The sequence below is a fragment of the Cyrtonyx montezumae genome, unplaced genomic scaffold, assembly GCF_038088225.1.
Source record: "Cyrtonyx montezumae isolate F1298 unplaced genomic scaffold, pur_monq_1.0 scaffold_3, whole genome shotgun sequence".
Taxonomy (NCBI): Eukaryota; Metazoa; Chordata; class Aves; order Galliformes; family Odontophoridae; genus Cyrtonyx; species Cyrtonyx montezumae.
The window spans coordinates 148197576-148223980 of record NW_027072034.1 but is presented as its reverse complement, the minus strand read 5'-3'; the positions used below and the strand labels follow the sequence as shown (position 1 = coordinate 148223980).

Below are 26405 nucleotides of genomic sequence, written 5' to 3'. Positions count from 1 at the left end.
GGAAGGTTCCAAATAAACACAAACTGAGAACAAGCCATCTGAGATGAGCTGGAGTTTAATGTGGTGGGAGGCAGCCAGCCGGCCCCCAGCAGCCACCGGGACACCACGCCTCAACTGTCTGCTTGCCAGGCCAGCACTCAGGGAAACATGCCTGTATTTTTCCAACTGTAAAACCCAGTGTGGCAACAGAAATTCTCTCTGCCTACTGACATTGCATCACTTGGACTCTGATTACTGTGGTTACACCAACACTCACATTAAAAGCAAGGCTCCCGCAGGCTCCCGCTCAGGCCCCAGTGGTACACTGACTGCCACAAAATTCATTTGCAGATCTACTTATGTTACCTAATTAATAACATTTTTTATAAATAAATAGTAGAGCTCAGCTTCAGACTAGAATTTTATGTAGAGGCTGTTCCTTCACCAGACTGGAGACCAAAGCTGTCAGGAAAGCAGCTCCAATGTGGCAGTGGCAAGCATTTGTTAGACAGCCGTGGCTCCAAACACTAACACCCTGTGTAACAGCACAGAAAAAAAACCCAAACCAGGAACAAAATGTTCAATAAAGCTTAACAGATCTTCATTTTCTTTTGTTTTTGTATTCTGAATTCCATACTCAGCTACTGAAGTGCTAGAAATGTATCTGTAATACCAAACAAAGGGGCTTAGAACAAGCAAACACTTCTATTTTTGATAAAGTCATGGAAACAGGCAGCCAAAAAGCTTAGCAGTAGCCTCTGTTTGTATATAGCTGCTGCTAAATTAATGTTTTGTCCAGTAAGATTTTCCCCACGGGACCTAGGCAACAGATCCCAGCAAGCTGTGCTGCCTGGGCTGTGTGTGTTTTATACTGTCACAGGAGCACGGGGTTAAAACAAAACCAGTTTTACACTTCAGATGAGCTTCACCCCGTGCTTGTCACTGGCAGCCACATGCCAGAGTCTCACACAGCAACATGCCAGACCTTGAGAGTGCTCTGTATGACAACACCCTCCTTATTTCCCTTCAGTGCAGCACTGCCACATGTACACTCCTTTGTGTTCAGTACCAGGGCTGTGGGGGCTGAACTGCTTTACCTTCTGACAGTTCTGCTCAGGATGTGAGTGATTCAGAATATGTTTTAACAGTGAGAGTGCTGTGGGTTATCACCACCACAATAAGCACTTTTCTTGTTCTGCACTTTCATAGCAGAAACTAAATAGCATAACCATCTGGAACAACTACCATGGGATGCACTCAACACATACGGGACTCTAAAATGCTGATTGGTCAAACAGAGAAGTGTGCTGCCATTTCTGTGTACTTGTGGTTACGTCTTGGTGAGGTGGAAACCTTTTTCACAATGAGGATCTCAATAGTGACATCTTGATAGATTGCTCAATTTGGAGAGTCAAATGCAGAAGAGCCGACTTCCAGAACTGACTCCAATTACCTGATCAGTATCCGTGTGAGAAACAGGCACGGTGGGAGCGCTAAGGACTTCTCAGCCTGAGAAGTAAGCAAGCTAAGTTTTCAGATTAGCTTCTCTGAGTGATCAAGTCCTCTGCCTTCCCTGTCCTGTTTCTGTCCTCCCTTTGCCGATTTGCATTTCTGCCTCTTTTTTAAACACTGTCCCTTCTGTGGCAGTCTGGGACTCTGCCATGCCATCCAGCCCAGCAGGGGAAGCGGGATGGAAAAGACACGCTAGCATAGCTGGAGCCTGCACAGACACGTTGCTGCTGCTTCTGTATCACCAAAGCGACAGCCAGTGGGCATCGCACAGGCCAATGTGAAGCATATTACAGGTGGTGGAAAACAAGCAGAGAACTTGTTATTCATAAATCTTGGAGGGAAAAATAGCTGGAAAAATACTAAGTGAAAGGAAAAAATCTAATATGAGTTCACTGAGAGAAAGCTTCCGTAAATAACCGCATTATTAAAGAAAATGGATTTTAAGACTTTGTAATAGAACATATTTAACCACCACTTACAAACTATTTAAGTGCACTTTAAAAAAAAAAAACAACTTACTTGTCTGTTGTGTACTGGGTTTGATGTACTCGAAGGACTGGATTGTGACAAAGCTACACTGCTATTTTTTCCAATCTGAAAGACATTAATTGAGCAGCATTGAGAGACGTATTTGCCAGTTGTACGCAGACGCTGGTAACGGCCTTCCTCTTCCTGGGTGAAGTGGCACTAATTGGTTGCACTTGGAACACAGGTATTTTGCTATTATAAAAGAAGTACTTCCTCAGAATCGTAATTATCTCTCAGATCCAGTATCTTGCACAAACTCTCAGAAGGTGCGTAAATGCTACTACAGATTAGGAAACAACATTCAGAAATGGTTTCTGGTGGAATTCAGGTTGTAAAATGCCACCCCTGTGGTTGGGAGCACACAACAGCGAATGACAGCACCGTGCTCAGGCCCTCCTCCCAGCACCCACCCCTCGTGGCACAGCTCTGGAGCAGCCGGCCGAGCACCACGGCGTGCCCTGCGTTACTGCATCTTCCTCCATGGGATCTTTATTTAGCACTGCTCCAAGGAGCACACATGAACCAGCAGAATCAAACTGCAGAGGTTTAAATGTGTGACTGCCCCACATTACTGGATCACAGAATTTTTCTGGGAATAAGCCCACGTTGTTAGTACGTGTACATGCATTTTAAAAGTGCTTAGATAAAATACTGCAAAATTCAATCTGTGTGCTTTAATCCTCCAAAACTTCCAGCACTCCACAGGAGCAGTCTGTTTTAGACTCTTCTACAGTGACCCATACACAAACGGTGGATATTTTTGTTGCTACACAAGGGAGAAGAGAGACACTGAATCAAAGGGGTTATAAGGCCCACCAAAATCGACCACAGACACCTGCTCACAAAAAGACAAGCGACCAGACACGAGCAGCTACCCGCGTCACCGATGGACTTCAAGTAATGGCAGCTGTAATCACCTGACGGATCCCGCACCTACACGCAGCAGCAAGTTTCTCCCTGAACAGATGGACTCAGGCAGTGGCCAGCAGGGTTTTCACCAGTGTCAGTTTTCTCCTTCTCTCCTGCCGCATCATTTATCTTCCGTTTCATACATACACTGAAGTGCAGCCTACCTCCCTGCACACGCCTGCCCCACACAACGACTGCTCGGCAGAGTTTTCTCTGTTCGCAGCCTACCCAGAAACTGTCAGTGCTTTTGTGTGCAGCTGACTCTTAGAGCTGCTCCAACCAACAGCACAAAGACTGAAGGGGCAGCTTCTGCCCGCCCAGTTCCCTCTCAGCCTGTTGTTCTGCATGTCACAGCTCTTCTCTGGATAGCAGTGCACCACACTGAGCTCTTCCTCAATATATGAACCTTGAATAGATACGCAGCTTTGTAAAATCTTTCCTAGCTATTCAAAACACCATGGCAAACCTGCAAACCTCTTTCTCTATACCCACCGTGACAATATTCATAAAATCCTCGCACAATCCGGTACAAATACATCTCCATTTTTTAAATGAGAAAAACAGTCACCGAGAAACAGACTCGTGGGGATCCTGTAACCAGGAGGTGGAGCACAGCCCACCTCCCCAGAGCTGCCGCCGTGCTTCCCGACCAAGCACCGGGTGCCGCGGCCTCAGCACAAGGGCCGCGTGGGGAGGCCGAGAGGCCGCAGCCCGCGGGGAGGAGAGCGAAGGCAGCGCCAGCTGAGCCGGGCCTCAATGCCACCAGCTCCATTTCTAAAGCGGGAGGGTGGGGCCACAAGTCTCATCGTTCTTTTAAAAATAAAGTCTGCTGCGAAACTAAACGCTTAGCACTTTGAGTTACTGCTATCAAGGAGACCTGAATTAAACTGGAAGCAAAACACAGGGCTTCTCACCCCTCACTTGAGCTTTTTCCTGTGTTCTTACTCCCCTTAATTTAATTTTCCTTATTCCATCAGGGAGCAGGAACAAGATTTTAAGTAACCTCATTATTTTTTGTGGAATTCTTACTGCGATTGCACTTGCAGTGCACAATGAGTCCAAGCAGCAGAGATTAAAGGTGACTGCAAGTGCTGCATCCTCGAGTTTTAGTGTTCACACGTACTGGACACAATATTCTAAGACCCACGTACTCGAGTAGGTGCAAATTTCATCTGCTTATAGCACAAATACACAGTAGGAATTCAGCATCCTTGTCACAAAGCTGCGAGCCAGGCACCTCTAACACATTCAGCTTTGCTTCCTCTCCTATACTCGATTGCTATTGCAGCTCTAAAGACAGCAACACAAGCAGCTAAGGATGACCTCTACACATACATACCTATGTGCACGTATATATCTGTGTGTCTACCCACAAATACATACACAGGTTAAAAATCTGTTCATCATTACACATTTCCAACATTTTCCTTAAGGGATGGTGTGAATTAACCACATATTAACAAGTATTCAGTATGTTGTCACTAAGGGCCTCTGCCTGATCCTTGATGGTTTATTTACTGCCATTACTGTGCGAGCTGCTGAAATACACCACACACTGGAACAGGACCGTCCCACAGGCACACATCTGATCACTAAGGGACTTGGAACCTGAACCTGGGGCCTCCTTATATACACATATATTGCACATATTTGTAAGACTTCTCCAGGCTGCAACAACTACAGATATATTTAGGTAATGTGAGAAGACGATGCAATCCATTTCCTCCTGCCAGTATTTGCACCAAAGCAACAGCCTGCACTTACTTTTCCTTCCCATTTGAGATACTGCATCTTGGGCCAAGTTCACCTTTTTAGGCACATGCGTATTTTGAACATCAGATGTATGACAGAACAATGAATTTACAGCATCCACCACTGATTTCAGTGACTTACAGATTAATTTTGATTGCAGGACACATTTGAAATGATAAAGGGCATTATAAAAGGCTTTAAATAGAAGACAACATTGTACACCACTTTTAAATGCTGCATCAATAATCTCAGCTGCACCTCTAGTGGGTAGGAAGGAGAAAACAGACTTGTTAAGCCATCCTCTGAGGCCTTCCTTCTCCCTGCTGCACTGCGTTCAGCATTTCTTTGTTCCCTCCCTCCATTCCACTGCTGTCTGCTGTTACCCATGCCCTGCCCAAGACACTACAAACTCCATTTCCAAATTCCACTTTATGCACAACATCCTTATGAGAGGAAAGTTTCACAAAGGCTCAGAAACAAACCAACCTGTCCTAGGCAACTTTCTCTATGCTTTCTGTCCTTTTCTGTCCTCTGTCTTCCAGAGGCCAGGGCAAGCTCTGTTTTCTGCACAGGGCGCCGCACTGGACACAGTGGCAGAACTAACCAGAAGATCATACTAAAGATAGCACTGGCAGCTTGATCAGCAAAATTTAACTGACGTGTACTGCTGTCCATATACGGAATCACTGAAAGAAAAGTCAAAGCTCTATTGCTAGTGACGAGGAAGAAACCTTATCTGCTGCAGTGACTTCAACATTCTGAACGCGTGCACGCTAAAAGATAACTGAACGTCTATTAAAGGCAGTCCCGTTAGGATCTCCATGTCTTAATTCTACCAGTTTCAAACAGGAAACAGCATCTGAGGTCGTGTGTCTCAGACCTCCCCCACAGGAAAAGGTAAACGTAAGCACTCTGCATAAATGAAACGAGGTTTAACGTTAAACAACGAATCAGCAACAAATTGGGGAAAAACAGATGTTGACTCTTATCTCCCAGCTTTAATGACACACAATTTATTTCAGAGAGATGAGGGTTAAGATCGGAAATTGATTTCTAAAAATTGTTTATCCATTCTTGACATTTAGTTTCACTTTCAAATATACAAATGACTATTTTATTAACTGAATAAAAATTCTCATTAAAATATTTCAAGACAGTAAAAAAACCCTTTCCTCCCCCCTGCCCTCCTCGGCACGTTCCTATCATTTGTACAAAACAAATACATTTCTGTACGAACCTAGAAGATCAGCTGTGTGATGAAAAGCAACCCGAAGCAAACATTGAGTTTTCCTGTTCGTAATGCATGAACTACTTCAAGTAAGTCAAACATGACCTGAAAAAAAATAACTGGAAGGGTCCCTTACCTGCCGAGAGATGGAGCTGCTTGTTGGATCTGGCACCGCAGAAATAAGGTTGGCAGTGCTCTTTCTATGAACACTATTCATACCAGGCATTTTAGTGATTTTACAGGCTTTGCTACTAGAACTAGAGTTTTTACGCTTTTTTCCTTCTGATTTGTCGAAAGAAAGGGGTAGAGAAGACACTGCATTATGTGCTCCCAGGGAGTGGTCCCCTGAGTGGTGCACAAGAGAAGGTACAGACAGATTAGAAGAGTCAATACTGCTTACTACCATGCTCATGTGTTTCACTGAGTCTGTTGAACTACTTGATAATGAAGTCCGTCCTGAGGGCTCCAATTTGGCACTGAGTGGGCTTGTTCCATTGTTTGTATTGTGCACAGACATACTGTTATAGGAAGATGTAGCCTGATAGGAGTTCAAAGTCGAACTGGTGTTCAGGACACAGTTCTTTTTGTGGGACCCTGAAAATGAAGACGAGGAAGATGTCTGCAAAGATAACGAGGACGACGATGACGACGACTGCGGCTTTTTCTTTTTGTTACTTGAAGACTCATCACTACGAGATGACAAGTCTTTTACTTTTGAGGATTTGCTGGTTTTTGTTTTGGATGGCTTGTGGGATGGGGAAGGGATGACTGCTGGCACTGGTGACACAGCTGATGGCGCCTTGAAGGTCGAGTCCATGATACTTAGGCTTGCAGCCACATGAGGAAAAGCTGTAGTGTGTGACATGATGGAATTTGTATCTGATGTCGTCACAAAGGCTGCATTTGATAACATGGCTGATGTCATTATGTAAGAAGAAGTGATTCTTGAGCTGATAGGTGTTGAAGGAATATATACTGCACTGGGGTTGCTGAATGGTTGTAAGACAGACGCTGGAAAGGGAGTGGAGACGTGTGCTGCTGGAGAAGGCATGGGGCTGTCTGCTGCAGGAGGAATTTTCCTGAACCGGAAAGAAGAAAAGAGATTTAGATGCATAAAAAACTTCCATCTGAACAATGCAGATAAGAAATGACTCCTGGGAAGGACCAACTTATTGAAAAAAGAAAGAAAAGGTGAACCTGGTTCATTTTAATTTTGCCTTCTATTCTGCCAACCAGGCATATCTTCATATTCACAGTTTGAAATAAGCTGCACATTCTGTAACAGCTTAAAAATACTTTCACTCCTGATTTTTCTCTTTTTAAACTTCAAAAACCTGTCATGAAGCATGTGCGTTATGATACTGAAAGAATTCAGGAAAAAGGGGAACCGTGTTCTCCTAAAAATGCATTTTCAGTTGAGGCACGCTGTTCCACGAAGGCAGAGGGGATGTAACAGGAGTTGTTCAGGTGAAGAACTACTGCAGTGCAACGTTTTGTGCAACTGTCTCTCATGGCACGGGACCCCTGAACTGTGCAGCTTCTCCGTTAAACCCGAGCTGAGCTGAGCTTCTGCACACGTCCCGTGTAGCAATTACACACACGGTGTTACAATCAACCACTTTCTTACAAATTTCATTTTCTTTTTTTATCTATTTAACAAAATGAGAAGGGAGGAGAGGGAGAGTTTCATTCACTGTATGTATTTTGTCTGAAAGCTGAAGCTGTAGAGCAGTTTCAAAGTTAACCTGAGCTCACAGGACAGATCCGTTGAGGGCAGTAAACGAGTCGCTTTTGGGGTCTGGGAATTACTTAACACGGAGCTTAAAGAGGAAAAGGAGGTCAGTGAACAGGTCAATGGTTCACGCTTGTCTCAGTGCAGTACCATTCCCAACAGCTCACAAGGGAGCAGGTTAGACAGGATTAACCAGTCAAGTTATTCATTTCATTGATACTGAAGAATTGGCAGAGCCTGAAACAACACTCAATAAACTGTATAACTAGTTATATACAGTTGAATACTGTTCAGAGAATAAAATTTAACGATATTACCTGTGAAATTAGTAGCATATACTTAGATTCCTTTTAATTCCACCACCAATAGCACATCACCTACTACCTTATCCAGTCCAGTGTTAACAAAGAACTGGACTTTCATAATGTCTCTTGGAAAATCATCACATGAATTTTTCACATTATTTTGACTAAAATTTAATTCCCAGTTTAATCCTATTCCTCTTTGTTAAGAGCCCACAGAGTACCATAATTCTGCCCTTGTTATCCACATGACATCTCTTCAGTTTGAAGAGACTCACGCCTGCCCTCAATGAATAAAACAGCACAGGGTATGGTTTATGACAGAATTAATCATCTGCTGTTTTACCATAAATCAAATCTTAATTAACAGGGTTCTCTCCTGGTATTCTTCCTATAGAGACTCTCAGACAAGGCACTGTTTATGACAGAAATGAGTAAGGGTTTACACACAGTGTGACCAGAAACGAGCTCAGTCCTACTGCCTGTGACTTCCTATGGGGCTACGAACAAAGCAATTATCAGGCCCGTTCCTCAGTCTATTATTAAAAACAAGCCAATAATTCTTAGCCACCTTTGTAAAATACACAGAGAACCAGTGATAAAAAGCACTTTGTAGATGTTGTTACTGTTCTCAAAACATGGCCTCGCATCCCTTTAACCCTTTGGATCAGCTGGATGAGCCACAGCTAGGGCTGGACTAGCTCTGTTCTAACAACAGCTTTACACACAGCCCTGCCTGGGGAGGACAGGAAAGGATTGGTTCGGAGGACGAAGGACAACAGAGGGATACAAAAAGGATTAAGAGCTGTCAGCTTCCTGTGTTACACAGTCAGGTAAATAGGGATGGAAGCCATTAAAACAGCAGAGATTATATTGAGAGCTAGAATTTGGGAACACGTTTACAGTCGGATTTAGTGTGAGCAGGATGACGCCTGTTTACTTCTTGTATCACACAACTACAGCATGAGTTATTCTGGTTTTCCACAAAAGGAACGATACTTGGCGACACTTCCTCAGATGCTGTCTTTTCACCTGATGTACAAAGCCAACAGATAACAAGTTTCAGTTCTCCTATCTATAGCACAGAATTAGTTTTATCTGTAGAAGGTGGCAGACAGCAGTTAACAGCCAAAACTGCAAAGTAAAAGAGAGGAACCCCTTCCGGACCAAGTGCAATGTGTCTCTAAACGGAGATGATGTGGCCCTTGTATGGCAAACCCACCCATTTCCAAACAGTGTCTCCCAGCACAGCAGCACTGTTATCACTGAGTTACCAGGTTAGTCAGACACGCCATGGCTTAGTGCTTTGATAATTTACATCAATAAAAATCAAACCTGGTTTATGTTTCAATACTGCATCATGAACAGAAAATTAAGACCTCTGATGCTGGTGCGTTTAGAAGGCACTGTGGACTAAAAATTATCATATTCTTTTACACATCTGCAAATATGAAGACTGCTCCATAAGTAATGCCTGCTATTTTATTTTGCTGTCTCATAATGCCAGGGGTGGATGTTGGTGGTATGGCAGTAGAGGCTGAACCTTCCCACCAATATTCCATTACATTTTGTTGCCGTGTGACAGATGGCAGCAGAGGGGCAGTCTGACAGAATGGCATCTGACACGGAAGTGTAGATGAAGCAAAGGTGTGCCGTGTTAAAAATGGCACCCACTGACATTCACTGACACTTTCTGAACACTGATGGAGACTGACCAGTGGATGTGAGCACAGTGATGCAGGGGGTGATGTGTTTCAGCAGTGGCAACAGCGATGTGAAAGACAAGGCCCATTGCAGATGGTGGTACACAGCTGTCACACCATGAAATGAAGAGCGTCTCTCTATCAGCTCATCTGTGCAACTTGGCTAATGGTGGTGACTATGCTGAAAAACAGTGTTTTGTAGCTGAGAATTTGCTCTATCAAACAGTGCTCTTGTGCTTTCGGTACTGATTGTAGTTTCCATGGAAATAATGGGGAGACATTACTTTTGGAGCAACCTATGTATATACCGAATCCCTTACTACACAGCATGAGCCTCACCAAGAAAGCTTGAGTGGTGACATGGCTGTGTGACACGGGTATTACATTAGCTCACGCCAAATCCAACCTGTGTTACAAAACTGTATGATACCAAGACATACCTGCAAGCCCAGAAAACACTGAGCTTTCATGCACATAAATGTTAAAGCTACTGAATTATTGCCCCCGAGATTTGGAGAGAATACAGGAAAGCCCTAAATCTGGCAGAACTGCACACCAGAATAGGAGATTGCTCTCTTGTGCTGCATATCCCTCAGTGGAAAAGAGAAATCTGATACTTGTATTACAGGCATGACAACACAGAGTAATTTCAAAAACAATTCCCACGGAGCGCTTCATTCATGGTTATACAGAATTAAAAATGTTAAACTGTGCCCAGGTGTAAAACTCCCACTTACTTCCACATCTGTGAATTCAAGTGTTTTTCTACCATGGAGTTTAGCGCGAATCGAAAATGGTCCCATCTTCTGTCAAAGACATAGTACCCTCTTCCCATTAAGCGACTACCATACGAACAGAACTGAAAGAAAAGATATTTCAAGGCTGTTTAGTAGAAAAACATGTTCCTGTACCTTAAAAGAATGCCCATCAATCCTGCAACATCTTTGTAATCTGTATTGCAAATATCTTCTTTTAAAAGGAATCTCCCACTATCTGCAGCATAAATACTTCTTTTATGATGTATGAAATACGTGTGCAGTGTTTCTGCCCGAAGTACTTGGTACTCCACTAACAAGTCAGGTCACTGTTGGGCACCTACCTGTATGTCACAGGGACATAATACAGATGACAAGGTTCTTGTTAAGGGGGCAATTCTGGCAAATAATACTGGGGTCTGACAGAAAAAAGTTCTCCTTCTGTCTCGCAAATATAGACAATGTTCCAGTTATCACAGTGCTAGTTTTATTCTGTGTAAGGAAAACACACAAATGAAGTCTTCACTGATTTTGCTCCCTGGCTTGATCTTTGTGAGAACCAGCTGCTCAGGTGTTGGCGAGTTCTGCCATTGTTTCTTGGTCTGTACAGCGTAAACAAAGTGACACTGCAGACCCAGTGACACAAGGTTCTCTGACTGCTTGCAATTAAATTTGCCACTAGCACAGGAGAGACAAAAACAGCTGCCAGAGAGGCACATTCTTAAGCCACTGCCAGAGCAGATGGGCTGTGCCGTGCTCTACTTTCCATTTTTAGATGAATGAAGCAATAGCTTCTGTGTCCGCATACACTCCCATAAATGATATTTAATTGCTGCTTCATAGCGTACTACAAAGATCAGTGAGCGCCGTAATAGCTCTTCACTGCCATACAATTTTCAGAGCTGCAACCAACTGCAAGGTAGTTTCATAAGAACTACGTATGACAACAAATCATCTGTTCATGTCACATTTGAAACACTGCAACTTTACAGTTCAGCAGAACTACGCTTGATTCAGACTACTGAGAAAAAAACTAAAAGGAGAACTTTACTTTCTACTGCTTATCCCATCCCACAGCCTGCCCATGTTTAACTGCCACGTGCAATACCCAGTCCTCCTCCTACCTGCTCCCATTCAAACCAGTTTTCTGCCAAACATAGTATAGATATTATTCAGAACAGAAGTTCCCCATTCCTTACATTTTTACTAAAGCATGTCTTTTTCCTTCCCTCGCTAATTACTTCAGAGTAACAGCAAGGCATGCCAGCAAGAGGCACATACCCCGAGAGGTCTGGGATGGTGTCCAGAAAAATGACAGTCTAATTTCTCAGACTCTTCAGCTCCATCCACTTCTCCTTCATCACTGGACAATCTACTTGTTATATCTCCTCCCATGGAAGGCAGTGGCAGTTCTGGTATGTACCCACTGTGGTTAGAAGAACTGTTGCTGTTTATGCTATTTGCAGATGACGGTCTAGAAAGAGAAGACACGTTTAAATCACCAGTATTCAAGAGTCCTGCAAAGCCACCTGCCTGAGTCAGGCCTCAAGGTAAATAATGGCAGGAACGATTAAGGAGAGAAGGATAGTAAAGGATAAAGAGCAGCTCACGTTGGGTCTTGCAAGAATATAACAGGGTTATTGCCCAGTTGACATTAAGAGAAATACCTCTGTATTGCCTGAAATGTTGAATCCAGCACAAAGCTTAGTTTAAGATCCTGACGGAGGCAAAATATACCACATAAACAAGCAAAACCAGATGTGTAAATCTTCCTGCAAAGCACCGTTACTCCATTACTTTGTTAATCCCAAGTGTCCAGTCATCAACTTTATTTTTTACTGAAATGAGCATACTAAATACAAGCAGAGTTTTTAGTCTGCTCCCTCCACAGCTGGTTCAGTGAGTGCAGTAACTGGGAGGACCCTACAGTACACATAGGGTTGGTTTTTTTATTATTATTTTTATTTTACCTTTACACAAAATCCAATCAAACAAAGTGGGTGTGGCTTTGTATCACAGGGCAAAACGATGTTCCCCCTGTCAAATTAGTGTGGACACAAACCAAATCAGATGCAGTGCTGGGGGGATGGGGGGGCCGTGGAGCTCTGGGGAAGGAGGAGATATCTGCGCTGAGAAAAACCAGAAGATGCAAAGCAAGCTCTGCAGCTAGCCTTCCCCATCCAGTCAATCTGGGCTATCAGCCACTAAAACAGTGCCCTCTCCTGAACTGAGCTGGGATTGTTCAACAATGTCCACCAGCTGGAAATCACTGCTGCAGCTGCTGGCTGCTGCACGGGACAGATTGTGCGGGTGCTCCTCAGCCTTGAGGAAGAGGAGGCCAGGCCAGGACAAGTCACCTTCAGGGCAACCAGCAAACACTGCTCAGGGGAGCAGACAGCAGCCACACAGCCTGTGCCAGCAGAGTCACGGGCTTGCTGACTCGCAGCAGGAGCAAGGCTTTCCTCTGGCACGGCTGCTTGCAAAAACAGGAAAGATGACAGAACAGAGGCAGGAACAGAAATGTAAGTCCTACCAACACAACATATGACTGCTAAAATTCTCCGTGTGTACCATTATCTTTTCTTCGCAATTTCTTCTGCTGTCACTGAACCATGTTTCGGTTTTGCTTTTTTGACTGTAACACCTACTAACACTAACCCTGCCTGTGCCTCTGTGATCCTCTGCACATAAGCACAGGCAGTTTCAAACAGGTGGGTTTAAGACCGAACTGCTTACAGTGTCATCTACACAGAAGCACACCTTTCTTTAAGAGATGTTCCACTGATGTAATGGGCGATGTATCCAGAGAACTTTCCTACACAACTGTGCAGAATTTCACCATCAGTATCCCACTTCATCTAAACACACTTTCATTTCCAAACGTGTCAGCATGCCATAATTATAACCCTCCCTCGTTCTTACTGACCACCTTAGGCAAAAAAAGCCGTTAGTCTGAGCTTCAGAGCAGAGGACAGATGCCACTGCTTACCCTGCTCCCAACCAGGCCACAGACTACCACGGTGGGTTTACATTAAAGTAAGAGCACTCTACTTTATAGTGCTAATGGAAATCCTTACATGACTGTAAGTTTTATCTTGCAATAGCCCCAACACTGAATGCTTATAAAACAAGCTGTATGAAGGACTAGCACATTTCTTACAGCAATTCCAGAATGCAGCACCTCACACCAAGAACTGCTTACCTTGGAAGTACAGAATTTGGTGGTCTAGATTTTGCAGGAGATGTTACTTTAGATTCTTGCCCAGAGTTCACTGAAGATCCTGACAGAGAGTCTTGTGCTGGTGTGGGCTGGCTCTGATAGCTTTCCCTTGTGGATGGTGGATGCTCTTTGTCTTTTGCGACTTCTTTTTCCCTGGATCGAGCTTTGTGTTCAGCTAGAAGGATGTCAAACTGTTTTTTACGGCCTGGAACTGCTCGTCGATGATTAAGTGAATGAGTCTAAAAATAGGGTGGTTAAAAAGCATTTGTGTGTGCATGACATTGTTTATGAGTCCTCTATACTTCTGATACACCACAACTCTTAGAAGATAAAAATCTACTTCAAACAACTTTAGCTGCAGTTACGGACATAAAGCTGCTACTCCACATTATCTTTGATAATTTATGAAGTCATTTCTTAAGAAATTACTTTTGCAACAATTTTCATAATAGAATCTATGGACTTACCTTTTCCAAGACAGAAAGTGTAATTCCAGTAACTTTACAATATGAAGAAGTAGCGTCACTGCAGCTCTTAACTCACAGTGAAAAACTGATTTCATTGGATTGAAAAATGTGAATGCATTTTAAGCAAATGTAACTGATCATCTCTACCAACAGGCACCAGCTACACATACAGATGCTCATTATAAACGTTTTACATCGGTGCTACTTTTTAATGAGACCCATCATTATCACAAGAGCAGCCCCCAAGTAATTTCTTACAAGAAAATCATGTTACGTTTTTACTCAAGTGATTATGCATTTCTGCACACATGAGCTGAAAAGGGAGCATTAAAAATAACTTTTGTGCTTCTACGTGAAACGTTAATGCTTTCTGCATAACAAAATGACAAGGAAAAAACATCTCTCTAGAAATATCAGCAGAATAATGCAGATGCTCTGATTCAAAGGAACGGAATTACTCAAAAGAATTACCTGAAGACAGCGTCTGAATACCATACCCATTGTCTGTAAGACAGGAGCAGGTATGACCTCTCAAACTACTGTGGTAGGATTTAAACTATAACAAAGCATCTGATATCTTATCTTCTAAGAAAAATACCTTGCAGGTGAGCGATCTTGTGCAAGGTTTCTTTGTTTCAGGATCCAGTACTCCACAGTGTTTATTTGGGTCAAATTCTCTTTCTGTTTGATGAAGGTGGAGGGAAAAAGAAGAAAAAGTAGATTATTTCAGGAATTTTAACCAGAGCACCATATCTGCCTGACAGTACTTCATACAGCCACTGCTGTTCCCCACCCCAGCGCTCTGCATCACACTCAGTCACCTGTGAATTTTTTCTGTCCATACATACTTCCAACTATTTAGTCACAGACATTGTAGCAGTAAGTCTGCTTATGCAGCTGTACTCAACAGAGCAGACTGCACACAGGACCCTGTCGTATCCTGAGGAGTTCACAGAATCACTGAATCACACAATGATTTGGGTGGGAACCTTGAAGATCATATAGTTCCAGCCCCCAGCTATAGGCAGGGTCATCTCCCATTTCCCTCTCTACCACCAGTTGGCTCTGAGGCCATGAAACACCTTTGCAAAACCATCCTCTGAGTTTGGCTAAGAGCAGCTTAAGACAGACAAGCTAAATAGCACAGTGCTTTATACAATGTTACTGTGACATACTCTGAAACTCTGAGCAACAACCAGAGCTGTCTAAAACATAAACACAAGACTACCAGTGACATGCTAAAAACACCATTTATCTAAATCTGTCTCATCTTCAGGCAGTACGGTGTATGTTAACTCCTGTTTCCCTAAGTCACAGAGGCACGGAATTTAAAGTTTGCAGAGATGAAAAAGAACCCTCATTTGAGTTCTATTTATGATTAACATTAGAAGTGCATTTAATATTTCATGTGCTGTATTTGCATATTTCATTGTCATTAATATTTCAGTATTTATATACCACAGATAGCATCACCTCCTTTAAGCTGTATTAATGTAATTTTAGGTATTGCACTACAGAGCTGTAACAAAACTACGGATGTAGAATTATTAATTTATGCAAAATAAACCAAAGCAAACTACCATCATCTTAATACATGGAGACATGGTATGTTTTAGTTGGCAGGCTGGCTTGCCTCTGCTTGAACATGGAATATTAACTGTTTGCCAAAGTCCTTCTTCACAATATAACTGTTACATCTGGACAAAAATAAACATCCTGTACTTAAATACAATAACTAAAGGACCTAAACATTTGTTATAAACAAACAACAACAACAAATCAGAGCTAAGATGAAGGCAGTAATTCACAGCTACAGTACAATATTAGAACAACATCACAGCCAGTGCAACAGAAAGACTGGAGGCCAAGGAGCCTACACACAGTAACTCTTGCCTTCCAGATATGAAAATTATTAGCAGATATATGTATTCTGTCACATGGACTTAAACACGACCAAGTTGAATACACAGGTAAGTTACTGGTGTACCAGCAGAGACATAAAACATATCAAAAAGTGAGCTGGGAAAAAACAGCTGGAACTACTTGGTGAAATCTACCAAGAGTTTGAGATCTGTCATAAACATCTGTAGTTTCTGTGGCTTTTACAGATCAACAGAAAAAATAAAATGATCTGTGTATGACTAAACATAAAAAACATTTTTTCTCAATTTTAGTGGATGAAAACATATGTTCATGAGCTAAGAGAGTTAATTATTGCTGGTTTTTAATACAACCTTGCAGAGAGGTTTGAGACACAAAAGATAAGAGACTCACAGAATGGTTTGGGTTGGAAGGGATGTCCCAGCCCAGCAGCCCCAACCCCTGCCATGGGCTGGCTGCCCGCACCAGCTCAGGCTGCACAGGGCCCCATCCAACCCGGCCCTGAGTGCCTCCAGGGATGGGGCACCACAGCTACTCAGGGCAGCTGTGCCAGGGCCTCACTGCCCCCTCAGTAAAGAATTTCTTCCATACATCTAATCCAAATTTTCCCTTTTACTTTAAAGCCATTACCCCTTGTTCTGTCACTGCATGACCTTGCAAGGTCCCCCTGGGCCTTGTAGGCCTCCTCTAGGTGGTGGAAGGATATTTTTAGTTTCAGCTGGGCAGCTGTATTTTTAACTTCACCCCACAGAGAACGGGAACTAAAGATATAAAAAAAATACACATGTATTTTTTCCAGTTTGCTACTAGGGAGCAGTGATCCACTTATGCCTGGCAGCTACAGACTGTTTTTTGGGGGGTTGGGGGTCTGCCTTCCTCTCCCTCATCAAAGGCAGTGGCCCCAAAAAGGGACAGGGGCATTTCTCAGCCGAACAATCAGAAATTCTCAGCAAAGATTAAAAAAACCCACCCAAAAAACAAAACAACCATCACCTAAAAAAAAGCCAATGACCAGAAAAACCCTCAGCCACAGCCAGGGAAATGGTACGAAAGAAAATGGAGGCTGCCAAAAGGAGAGAAACAGACATAAGCCAGTCAGACCTTGGAAATTAACAGCCGTATACTTGCACAGTGAAGGATGGAGCAAAACCTAAATCTCCAGCCAGCTCCATATTCTTTTAATGTAAAACGGATGAAATTTATAGTAAAGCTAAAATAATCATCTCCTTGACCTTCCAAGATCTTTTTCTCAGCCTCTGCACAGTTCAGTATAATAACAGAGTGGAATCCATCACAATGGCAGACGATCTACAGGCAATTAATTTACAGTGCTCACGGAGCTTCAGTTATTTGCATCATCACTAATTTATTGCCTTGCTGCGCGTGAGGCAGCAGAAGCACGATTTAATAGATTCCAAATCTGCTAATGAGAGAGGAGATCATAAATAAGCATGAATTTTGTGTGTGGTTTTTTTTTAATCATATGAGAGGAAACTGAGGCCCATCAGAGTGCTCAGATGGTCCCGTGCAGAGCCACAGGCTGACTGGAAATTTCCAGCACTGAAACTTTCCCTATCATAGCAAAAACGGACAGCGATAAGCTTAGGGACAGAATAATGATGGAGAGTCACCTCCAAGGGACAAGTCAGCGGGCTGAAGGAGGGCTCTACAGAAAAGGTCCTCCTTCATGAGCATATTGTGGCAAGCATTTGTACAACACAACTTGCACTTGTCTCCTACAGTGCTGCAGTGATGTACAGATACACGAGGAACATCAGTACTGCTTTCAATTGCCCAAATAAGAAGCCCTAATCGATTAGCTAAATTAAGCTTACGGAACATTAAAGGAAATTACGGTTTAAAAGAAACCAATGTTTTAAATGAACTGCAAAATACATTACATAGAGTTTTTACTGGAATAACAAATTGGATCTTAGCAAGTGAAACGTGGTATAAAAGCCTAACCAGTTTCTTTTTCTTAATATTTTTTAGTTTTTGGAATGCTACCATGAACAACTGCTCTGTTTTCTTATATGCCACCTTTAACTAGTTAAGAAAGCAATCAGTGTGCTGGATCCTTGAAGGCGATGGCATCCTTCCATACCGCATGCAGCCCTAGCAAATACCTCTCTGCTCTGGATCCGAGCCATGGTAGCAGTACCACGGAGCCAGTGCCAAATTGGAGAAAATGAAAAAAATATAGAAGTGATATTCAGTCAAAAATAGGACACACTCATTAACTGGAAATGAAAGCATTTATCTTGCACACTTATAGGTGGTTCAAACCAACGCACATTTAGAGATCATTTCAACTAACTGTCAAGCCAGCGATCTAGCGCGGCTCATGCTGCCGTTAGCCAAATGAGCCTTTCAGTACACACAGGCAGCTCCTGCCCAAATCACAAAGTACTGCCAGCAGATGAATAGACCCTGCACAGCTTTTAAAGCACTAAACTTGGGTCAGTTACTTTTGCTTAAAAAACAACAACAAAAAAACAAAACCATAAAAGTGTCAACATACTTTTTTTTCTCCTCCTCTGATTCAAAACAAAAATATGTTTTCAGCTTTTGAGGCCCAAGACTGGCCACAGGTCACCACTGAGGAGCTCCACGGCAAAAAAACAATCTTCCTCCAAAGCACGGCAACCTTTCTAACTGTCCCTCACCACGTGGGGCTGTTCTGTGTGTGGTGACAGTGTGCACAGGGCCCGATGCCCTCAGCACCGCACTGCCTAAGGCCACCTGAGGCGTTTCCACCTCTAATGCCAGACCCTCAACCCCAACATCCTCCCTTCCTGAAAAAACAGAGGCCCCCACACTGCCATCTTTTTGCTTCTCCCATATGTGAATTGCGGAGGAAGAAGGGGAGGTAGCAAATTACGACACTCCTAACTCCCCCAATATCTCCCATATCTTCCTGGAATTTTCCAGTATTTGTTAAAGAAAACTATGACTTGGTGGATACCTCCATGTCCTAAAGCTCAGCTGTGCAACTTGGTCACAGCTGCACAGCTGAAATCATCCAGTCTGTAAATATTGTTTTTTGTTGTAAATAAAGTGATATTATACATAGATTGAAGAAGCCTTCTATCTTTCTGCTTTAATGATTTTACTTCCTTACAATTTTACGTTTGGCCTGCTGGCCAATTGAGAAATGCACGAAGCACTGTGCTTTCAAAGCTAAATGGAACAAGTACTTTGAAAACAGTTTCCACATGCTACCAGTTGAAAGCTTTCCTTCTCTTACGTGCAAAATGGCATCTTCCAGCAGAAAGACCAGACCAAAAACAGGCCACAGCATTTTAGTAGTGTATCATTTCTGAGCTATAGGAATATTAGTAAAGAAAGGAGGGCTACGTCAAAAGGTGAACTACAACATTACTCACCTGAAAGTCTTTTGTAAGGCTTGTTACTGCTTTTAGTGCCATTTTGGTGTTTCTTGTCTATTGATGGAGCTATAATTCCTTTGCCGTTCAGAATCTTTTCTGGCGATGGCGGCACTGACTTGGATGTCAAACCAGATTTAACCAAGGTTGGAGCAGGTATGGTGGATGAAGAGGCTGAGGAGGAGGTGATGGTGGTAGTGGTTGCAGAATTCATTTTAACATTGGCACCATCTGCCTTCACTAGGTTAGGAATTTTCTCTAGACTGACTACTGGAACAGGAACACTGCAAAAATAAAGAAAAATGTTCACGTTGCATTTTCTTTATCATAGATGCACACTTCATTAACTCCTTTCCACAGGTAAAAAGCATCTGATGCAAGTGAAACATCTTCAGAGCAAAACGGAATACTTAATATCATTACTCACGACTTTTGTTCAATCAAACCTTTAGAAAACAGCCATTTGAAAAGCCTGGCAATGCAAAGAACTATGCAAACAAAGTTTTTTTTTCTTTTAAAGATACATTTCCCCACTACTCGTAAAGTAATTATTAGGTGCCAATAACATACACCCCCTTTAAGGATATACTCATATCATTAACACAAGCAGGGAGGAACACGTGTATGCCACGCTAAACTCGCTGCAATAACGAAGCAGCATGCTAACAATATCAATAGTTTATTTTAAACTTAACAATTCATTTGCTCAGAAGGGCATAAAAAGTCTGGAAACAAGGAGAAAAGAGATTCCGGGCATGGAAACCTCACTAGCAATCCCTTAAAAAGTAACACAATCCTCAAGAAAGTGAGCATTACTAAAATGTATTTTTAATAAAATCTGAGAACCTATGAATTCTTTCTGCTGCAGCAGCACACTTGTGACACTAACATGGATTATGTTCACAGTCTGGTAGCAAATTTGCAGCTGGAATGATAGAAAACTTCTATGCTCCTTTGTATCCTAAGTGCAGAAGTCAGCTAGTCAGAATACAGAGCTGACTACAGAAGATGAGAAGTGCTGGTCAGTATGGAAACAACTGAACTCATCATAAAACGAGCACTGCAGAAGGACTCCGCTTTGCTTTTGAACCGATGACGAATAAATTTGTTGAAAATAGGAGAATTTATCTTTTTTCTCTAGATCAAGTAGTTTTACTAGATAGAAACCATACATAAATTAGACCCGAATGTATCTTCACACTCAGTTTATAATGCTTGTCGTAATTCAAATACAGACAACGCCGTGACAGGATGGAGCAGATTCACTGCTCACGTAACAAGAAGGAAGTTTAACTGTTTTGTCGAGCACAGAACCGAGGGCAAGTCCTACAACACACGTGGGCTGATCAGGGAAAGTGAGCCATGGCAGCAGAGCTTCACTTTTGTTACAGAGCAGCAAGCCAACCTCGAGAAGAGGTGCAGTTACTCCTTCTGTATTTCACTGCAGTGTGGAAGAAAAAAATGAAAATGTTTTGATATTTTAAGTCAGACATTCTATATGATCCCACACCGTCTGCAGTAAATTATTTCAGATTTTAGAAGACACAAATGATAATCTCTCTTTCTTAAAGTAAGCAGACAGTGTACACAAGACTGAAGAACTCCTGTCTCACATCAGCACAAGTGAAGGTGTTTTTTTATTTCTTCAGTAACTGTAAAATTCTGGCTGAAAGTCAGTAAAAAAGCTCCGCAACGTGGCCACGAAGTGCTGCAGAGAGATTTTCTGGTCTCTGCACATTAATTTCTAACTGAATATTGGGATACTTGGCAACTTGGAGAAGATAGCTGAGCACTGCTGTTGCGTTCGCACTGAAAACCTACGCAAAAATATCTCAGAAATAATGATGGAAAAAGTAATAAAAATAAATTGATAAACAGTCTGTTCATATGGTTGTACCAAAAAGCAAATCTCAACAAAAGAACTCTGCTTTCACTTTCTGATGAGGTTACCAGTGAAGTTGACAAAGATAACCAGGAAAATGTTCCAACTCTCACAAGGTATTATAAAACACAAATAAAAGCACCTTAAAAGCAAACGTTAAATAACCAAAAATTAGTTTTTGGGGACTTAAGTGAGGATGTTTGCTAGTGGGATGTTTAGCCACTGTCACCCAATCTGAAAACTTCACTGGCTTTTAGAAATTGACCCCACATTACTGTTGGTAACATTTGCTGATGGCATCGGGATTGAGGGAAATGTGAGTAACGAAGAGACAAAAGGCTGCAGCATGGATTGTGCATTCATTTAAGGAAATCTATGCCACCAAATGTAAACTTACACATGGGAAAAAACATGGAAAAGCATCCTGGAAAGTGAGGATGAAACTACTTGGTGGTCATGATGGATAACAAAACGAGCTTTTATTGGACTCTGTGTTCATACTGGAAGAAAAAGACAGAGCAAATAAGATTAAGAAGCAGATTTACTTTTCATGTGCCATTGGTTACACTGATACTGGAGTGTGATTTCCAGTTTTGTTGACCAGTATTCAAAACTGACTCTGATGAATTAGAAGGGAACCAGAAAAAGACTACAGATCTGAGGCCTACAGAAAGCACTCCATCATGGTGGGCTTCAAAAGCTCAACACTCTTTTTTAGATAACTGATTTCCTTCTGGTTTCTCGTATTCTTGAATACATATTAAATAAAAGCTCCTTCAGCAGAGCCTACAACTAATTTCCCAAACAAGGATGTCTTTCCTTCCTCAGTAACCTGAGATGATTTCTTTCGGTTCCAAGCCACTGCTTGTCATGTTGTGAAAAGTTACAGTATGCCACTTGTATCTCCTTATAACCTACATTTTTCCTCCTTCAGGCTTTGTTATGAATCTTTTTCCTTGTTCTACCACAATTCTGCTGGTTTGGAGGAATCACTTATTACTATGCTCATTCTCAAATCTCATCATCTCTTCAACTCTTCTTTCAAAATTCGTAAGAAAATTCGTAAGCACTAAAAACTGTAAAACACGGTTCTAGCCTGCAATCTGGGAGTGCTTCTCAGATGTAACAAAGCAGTTGTGATTTAGGGGTTAGAATATGTGGCCCAAGTTAACTCCTCTGAATTCTGCTGCATTTGGAATATCCTTAAATCTTGACACTGACAAACTTCACTTTCTCAACTTTCGTATGAATAATGGTATTTCCTAAACACAAAGAAATAAAGTCTAAGGGATGATTAAAAAGATCCTCGTAAATGACACTACAGATTGTAAATGATTACCCACAGGTAAACCTCTGTGATCCTATTACAAAAAGACCGTGCTTGATGAAAACCATGAAATTTCCATCTCATTTCCTTCATTTTCAGAATTTCTGGCAGGCAGCAGCTAAACCTTGCGGAGGGAGGTCAAGGAGACTTGATTTGGCTTAGAATGACTGCTCCACTGAAGTTGGAAAAGATCATCTAGCTCTTTATCCCAGTTCTACAGTGCCTCAGGCCCACAGTGAGGAAGTGGGTGCCTTGTGGCATGAGGGCACCCAGACCCTGCAGAGAGCACACAAAGCAAAGCGGTGTCCTTCAGGAGCCCACGATGCAGCCAGGACAACGCCAGCCAGGGCAGCAAGAGCCCACGGGCCCCAGGGCAGCAGCCTTCTGAGAAAGGAACAGGCTGGAGATGGCACCAGCACGCCTTTTACAGATGGTGCCTGGGCTAGTCTTATAAATGATGAACTCTTGTTTAGTATTATTATCGCTAATAATCATCTTACTCTTTACCTTTTTCTATTTTCTGCCTTTTGAGTACCTCCTATAACCCAGAATGCAAGCTGCAGAAATACTGGCTTATGCCTGCCCTGCACACACTGCAGCCGTGCTCCGGTGCTGCTCCAGCCTCTGAGCACTGCTGGATTAACAGCAGCAATGCTACAGAGACACAGGAAAAGAACCAGAGCTGAGAGGTATTTTCAGGTAACGTATTCACGATATTCTTCTATACTCTAGGGAAGGTTTAAGACAGCAGAGACAAAACCGAAGCAATTCCAGCTCTCATTCAGCTGAGCATTCTGCCCAAGCTTTTTAAAGCATTAGCTGAGGAGCCCTCTGAACCACTGCAGTGCACCTCAGGACAAGAACGATGTGAAGAAGAGAATGAGCTGCCAGGGCAAGGCTTAAGATGACGACTCAAGCGAATCAATAGTGAATTAAACACCAGAAGAGCTGGGTCTACATGCAGGCAGGCGTGACAACGGATGTACTGGGTCACAGTGCTGCAGAGGCCATTGCTACTAATCATACTAATGATAGCTTCTACATCACTACTAATCATAGCACCTACAATTTAAGGGATGCTGAAGAAAATGCTAAAGAATTAGGTAAGTGCAAGGTTATTCCAGGTCTGGAAAGCAACCATTACAAGCGATAAAGCTCCTGAACCAAGCTAACCTATGTAATGTAAATACTTGTGGCAATTAATACAATGAAAATCAGAATGACTGGAAGCTTCTAAGGATGATAAACTGCTAACACGTGGATACATGATGAATTCTCCATGTATGTTTTCAGACAGAAGTATTTTTCAGTATTTCTTTCTAAATGATAAGGAGGTAAAATTTGACAGACTGAATGGACAGGTGAATGTAAGATAGAATGATAGAAGATAGATACCATGAAAAAGAATCATATTTGAGTAAATTTTTCTTTGAGAAAAATCAGACCTGATGAATATTTTATAGAATTCTAAATGAAAATGATAATCCACTAATGGGGTACGAAGACTCTTTTGTTAACTGATATCAGCTCGCCACAAACTTTGACTGTTATCAGACTGATTTTATTCTCTAAACAGCCATGTAATCCAGGGCACTTAACACTACATTTCAAAAGACAATTTTATTCATCTCCCATTCAGACTGCCAGTGATTTGTTATGTTAAGATTACACTTCAAGTATATACTGCTGGTATACTCTGTTTACCCCACTGGTAAACAGAGCCATGGCACCACCTCCTCACAGAGCTGCAAGAGTTCTGTAATTTATGAGTAGATCTAATTACATATTAATGGACAAATAATTAACAGACCATTACAGCAGTTTTAAACAGCTCAATCTACCTTCTTAATCATCCATAAATGTTTGGGATGTTCCTAATAAAGGGAAAATGACTGGTGAAAACTCAGCTGTTTTGTTCCCTTTTGTCTTTTATTGACTGACAGAATGCCATCTGTTGCCAAAACAGAAGATATTGCTTACAGTTTCACTTAGATGCTGAAACAGATATGGAAGTTGTTGTCTAAAAATGGGAAACAGGTTTGAAGTCAATAGTAATAATGCTCTGAAGAGCTTTCTGAATTTAATTAGTTTAAAAAACATGCTCTTGTATAAATATTCTCTCTTTGACATTCACAATAGAAGGCCATCATTCAAGCAAGAATATTTTTAATAGTAAATGAGGCCCTTACAAGTTAACTAAAATAGCCTTTACCTCATCTGTGTGTGCAATCAAAACATCCAGAATTTCTATTTTCAGATTTTATGAAATAACTGTCCAAAGTGTTCATCATGCTTATAGGAATGGTGGGTTCAGATTTAAAGGAAGATGAGGTTTATTCCAGTGCCAGGTAAATTCTGTGGCTAGGCAGATGGTGCTGTCTTTGAAACTGTACTGAAGAGTGTGTATTTCCAGCAGAAAACGTGAGCTATTATTTTAACATGAATGTATGTGTGGTCTCAATGGTGACACTGCATATAAAAAGAAAGGATGTTTACGCAGCTATTAGATAAAACTTCATGAAAAGAAAAAGGAAGTCCGAATATCTCAAGTTCACAGACACAGAACCAAAGCTGAGCAGATGAAGCTGTTACAGCAGCCTGTGCAGAAGCAGGAACTGAACCCAAATCTCCTAAGTCATCAATCTAGTGACCAAATCACGAAGCACCTTTTCTGCAGATAAGTAAAGAATTACTTGTTTCTTAAGGGATAAAACAGTGACCCAGTTGTGCTTTCCTTTCCATTTTTGCAACTCTGCTGCTACCATCACAGTCCTGGGAAGATGAGGTGAGCAGTCTCCAAACCTGTTTGTGGGTATCTCTCACAGTACGTGATGTAAGACTCCCACAAAATAACCATCTCTGCAGCTGGAATTTTCTTCTGTCTTCTTGTAAAGCAGCATGCATTATCAAAATACAGAATGAGCTCCAACAGCAGCTGCTGTTGAAGACAAATGACTGTAAGCAGCAAGTTTTCATGAACAGGAGCTAAGTCAGTATTAAGAACACTACAAAAATTATTTGGCTGCTTAAAAAGCATCAGTTTTAAGGGCTGATATCGTGAAGGCAGATGGGCCTGGAAGATAGCAAACAGGCCCAATATCACACTTGCTATCTCAGAAAAGCTGACATTTGAGGGAACATCAGAAGAGTAAATCGGTTCATTTTTCCTTTTCATACATATGTACACATATATGTATATATATCAATACATACTAAAAAAAAAACCCCAAAAAATGTTTTAAAAACATCCTATTTTCCTCACTTAGGAAATGTAGGGGCTTAAATGGAAAACTTAGAAGAGAGAACAGATGTTTTTTTTTTTGTGATCATGAACAACACAGAAGTACTTCTGTTTGAACACCAGCAGCTCAGGTAACTGTTCTTCTGGTACTTACCATGGTTTATCCCTCGATACTTTTGAAGGAAAGACTGTGTGCTGTTTGCTACTGGAGGTAAGTAGATTGTCTTTGGGCGTTTTGAATGGCTTTGAGTTGCTGCTGACAGGGTTATGGCCGCTGATACAGGATTTCGGTTTCATCTGTACTAGGGATGTCCTGGAATTGCAAGCTGGAGAAGCTGGAGAAGGGGAAGGTTTGCACATTGAACCGTGTCTTCGTTCTGTAATGGAAAAATAATAAACTTCAGAGCATTTCATAGGCTAAAAGAAAAAAAAAGGTTAGGGAAACTTTTCCTTTCTATTCTAGTTGAAAAGGGTGGATGTCACAGGAGTGACACGGTCTAGACTGGCCATAGGCATGGGTTGGTGGTTGGACTACATGATCCCAGCGGTCCTTCCAACCTTAATGATTCTGTGATTCCATGGAACAGCGCAGCAGCAGACC

General features: G+C 42.0%; 1 protein-coding gene across 2 annotated transcripts in view; it reads right to left on the bottom strand.

The window, feature by feature from the left end:
• ATXN7L1 (ataxin 7 like 1) overlaps positions 1-26405 on the bottom strand; it is a 103661-nt gene that overhangs the window by 1191 nt on the left and 76065 nt on the right. The window contains exons 4-11 of one of the 2 annotated variants that reach the window (XM_065743614.1): positions 25959-26181; positions 19355-19638; positions 14686-14768; positions 13603-13859; positions 11682-11874; positions 10383-10504; positions 6045-6987; positions 2011-2085 (exon numbers count right to left, since the gene is read on the bottom strand). In XM_065743614.1, coding sequence (XP_065599686.1) covers positions 2011-2085; positions 6045-6987; positions 10383-10504; positions 11682-11874; positions 13603-13859; positions 14686-14768; positions 19355-19638; positions 25959-26181 — 2180 coding nt within the window. The remainder of the gene's footprint in view (positions 1-2010; positions 2086-6044; positions 6988-10382; positions 10505-11681; positions 11875-13602; positions 13860-14685; positions 14769-19354; positions 19639-25958; positions 26182-26405) is intronic. The other variant, XM_065743615.1, reaches the window with a different exon arrangement.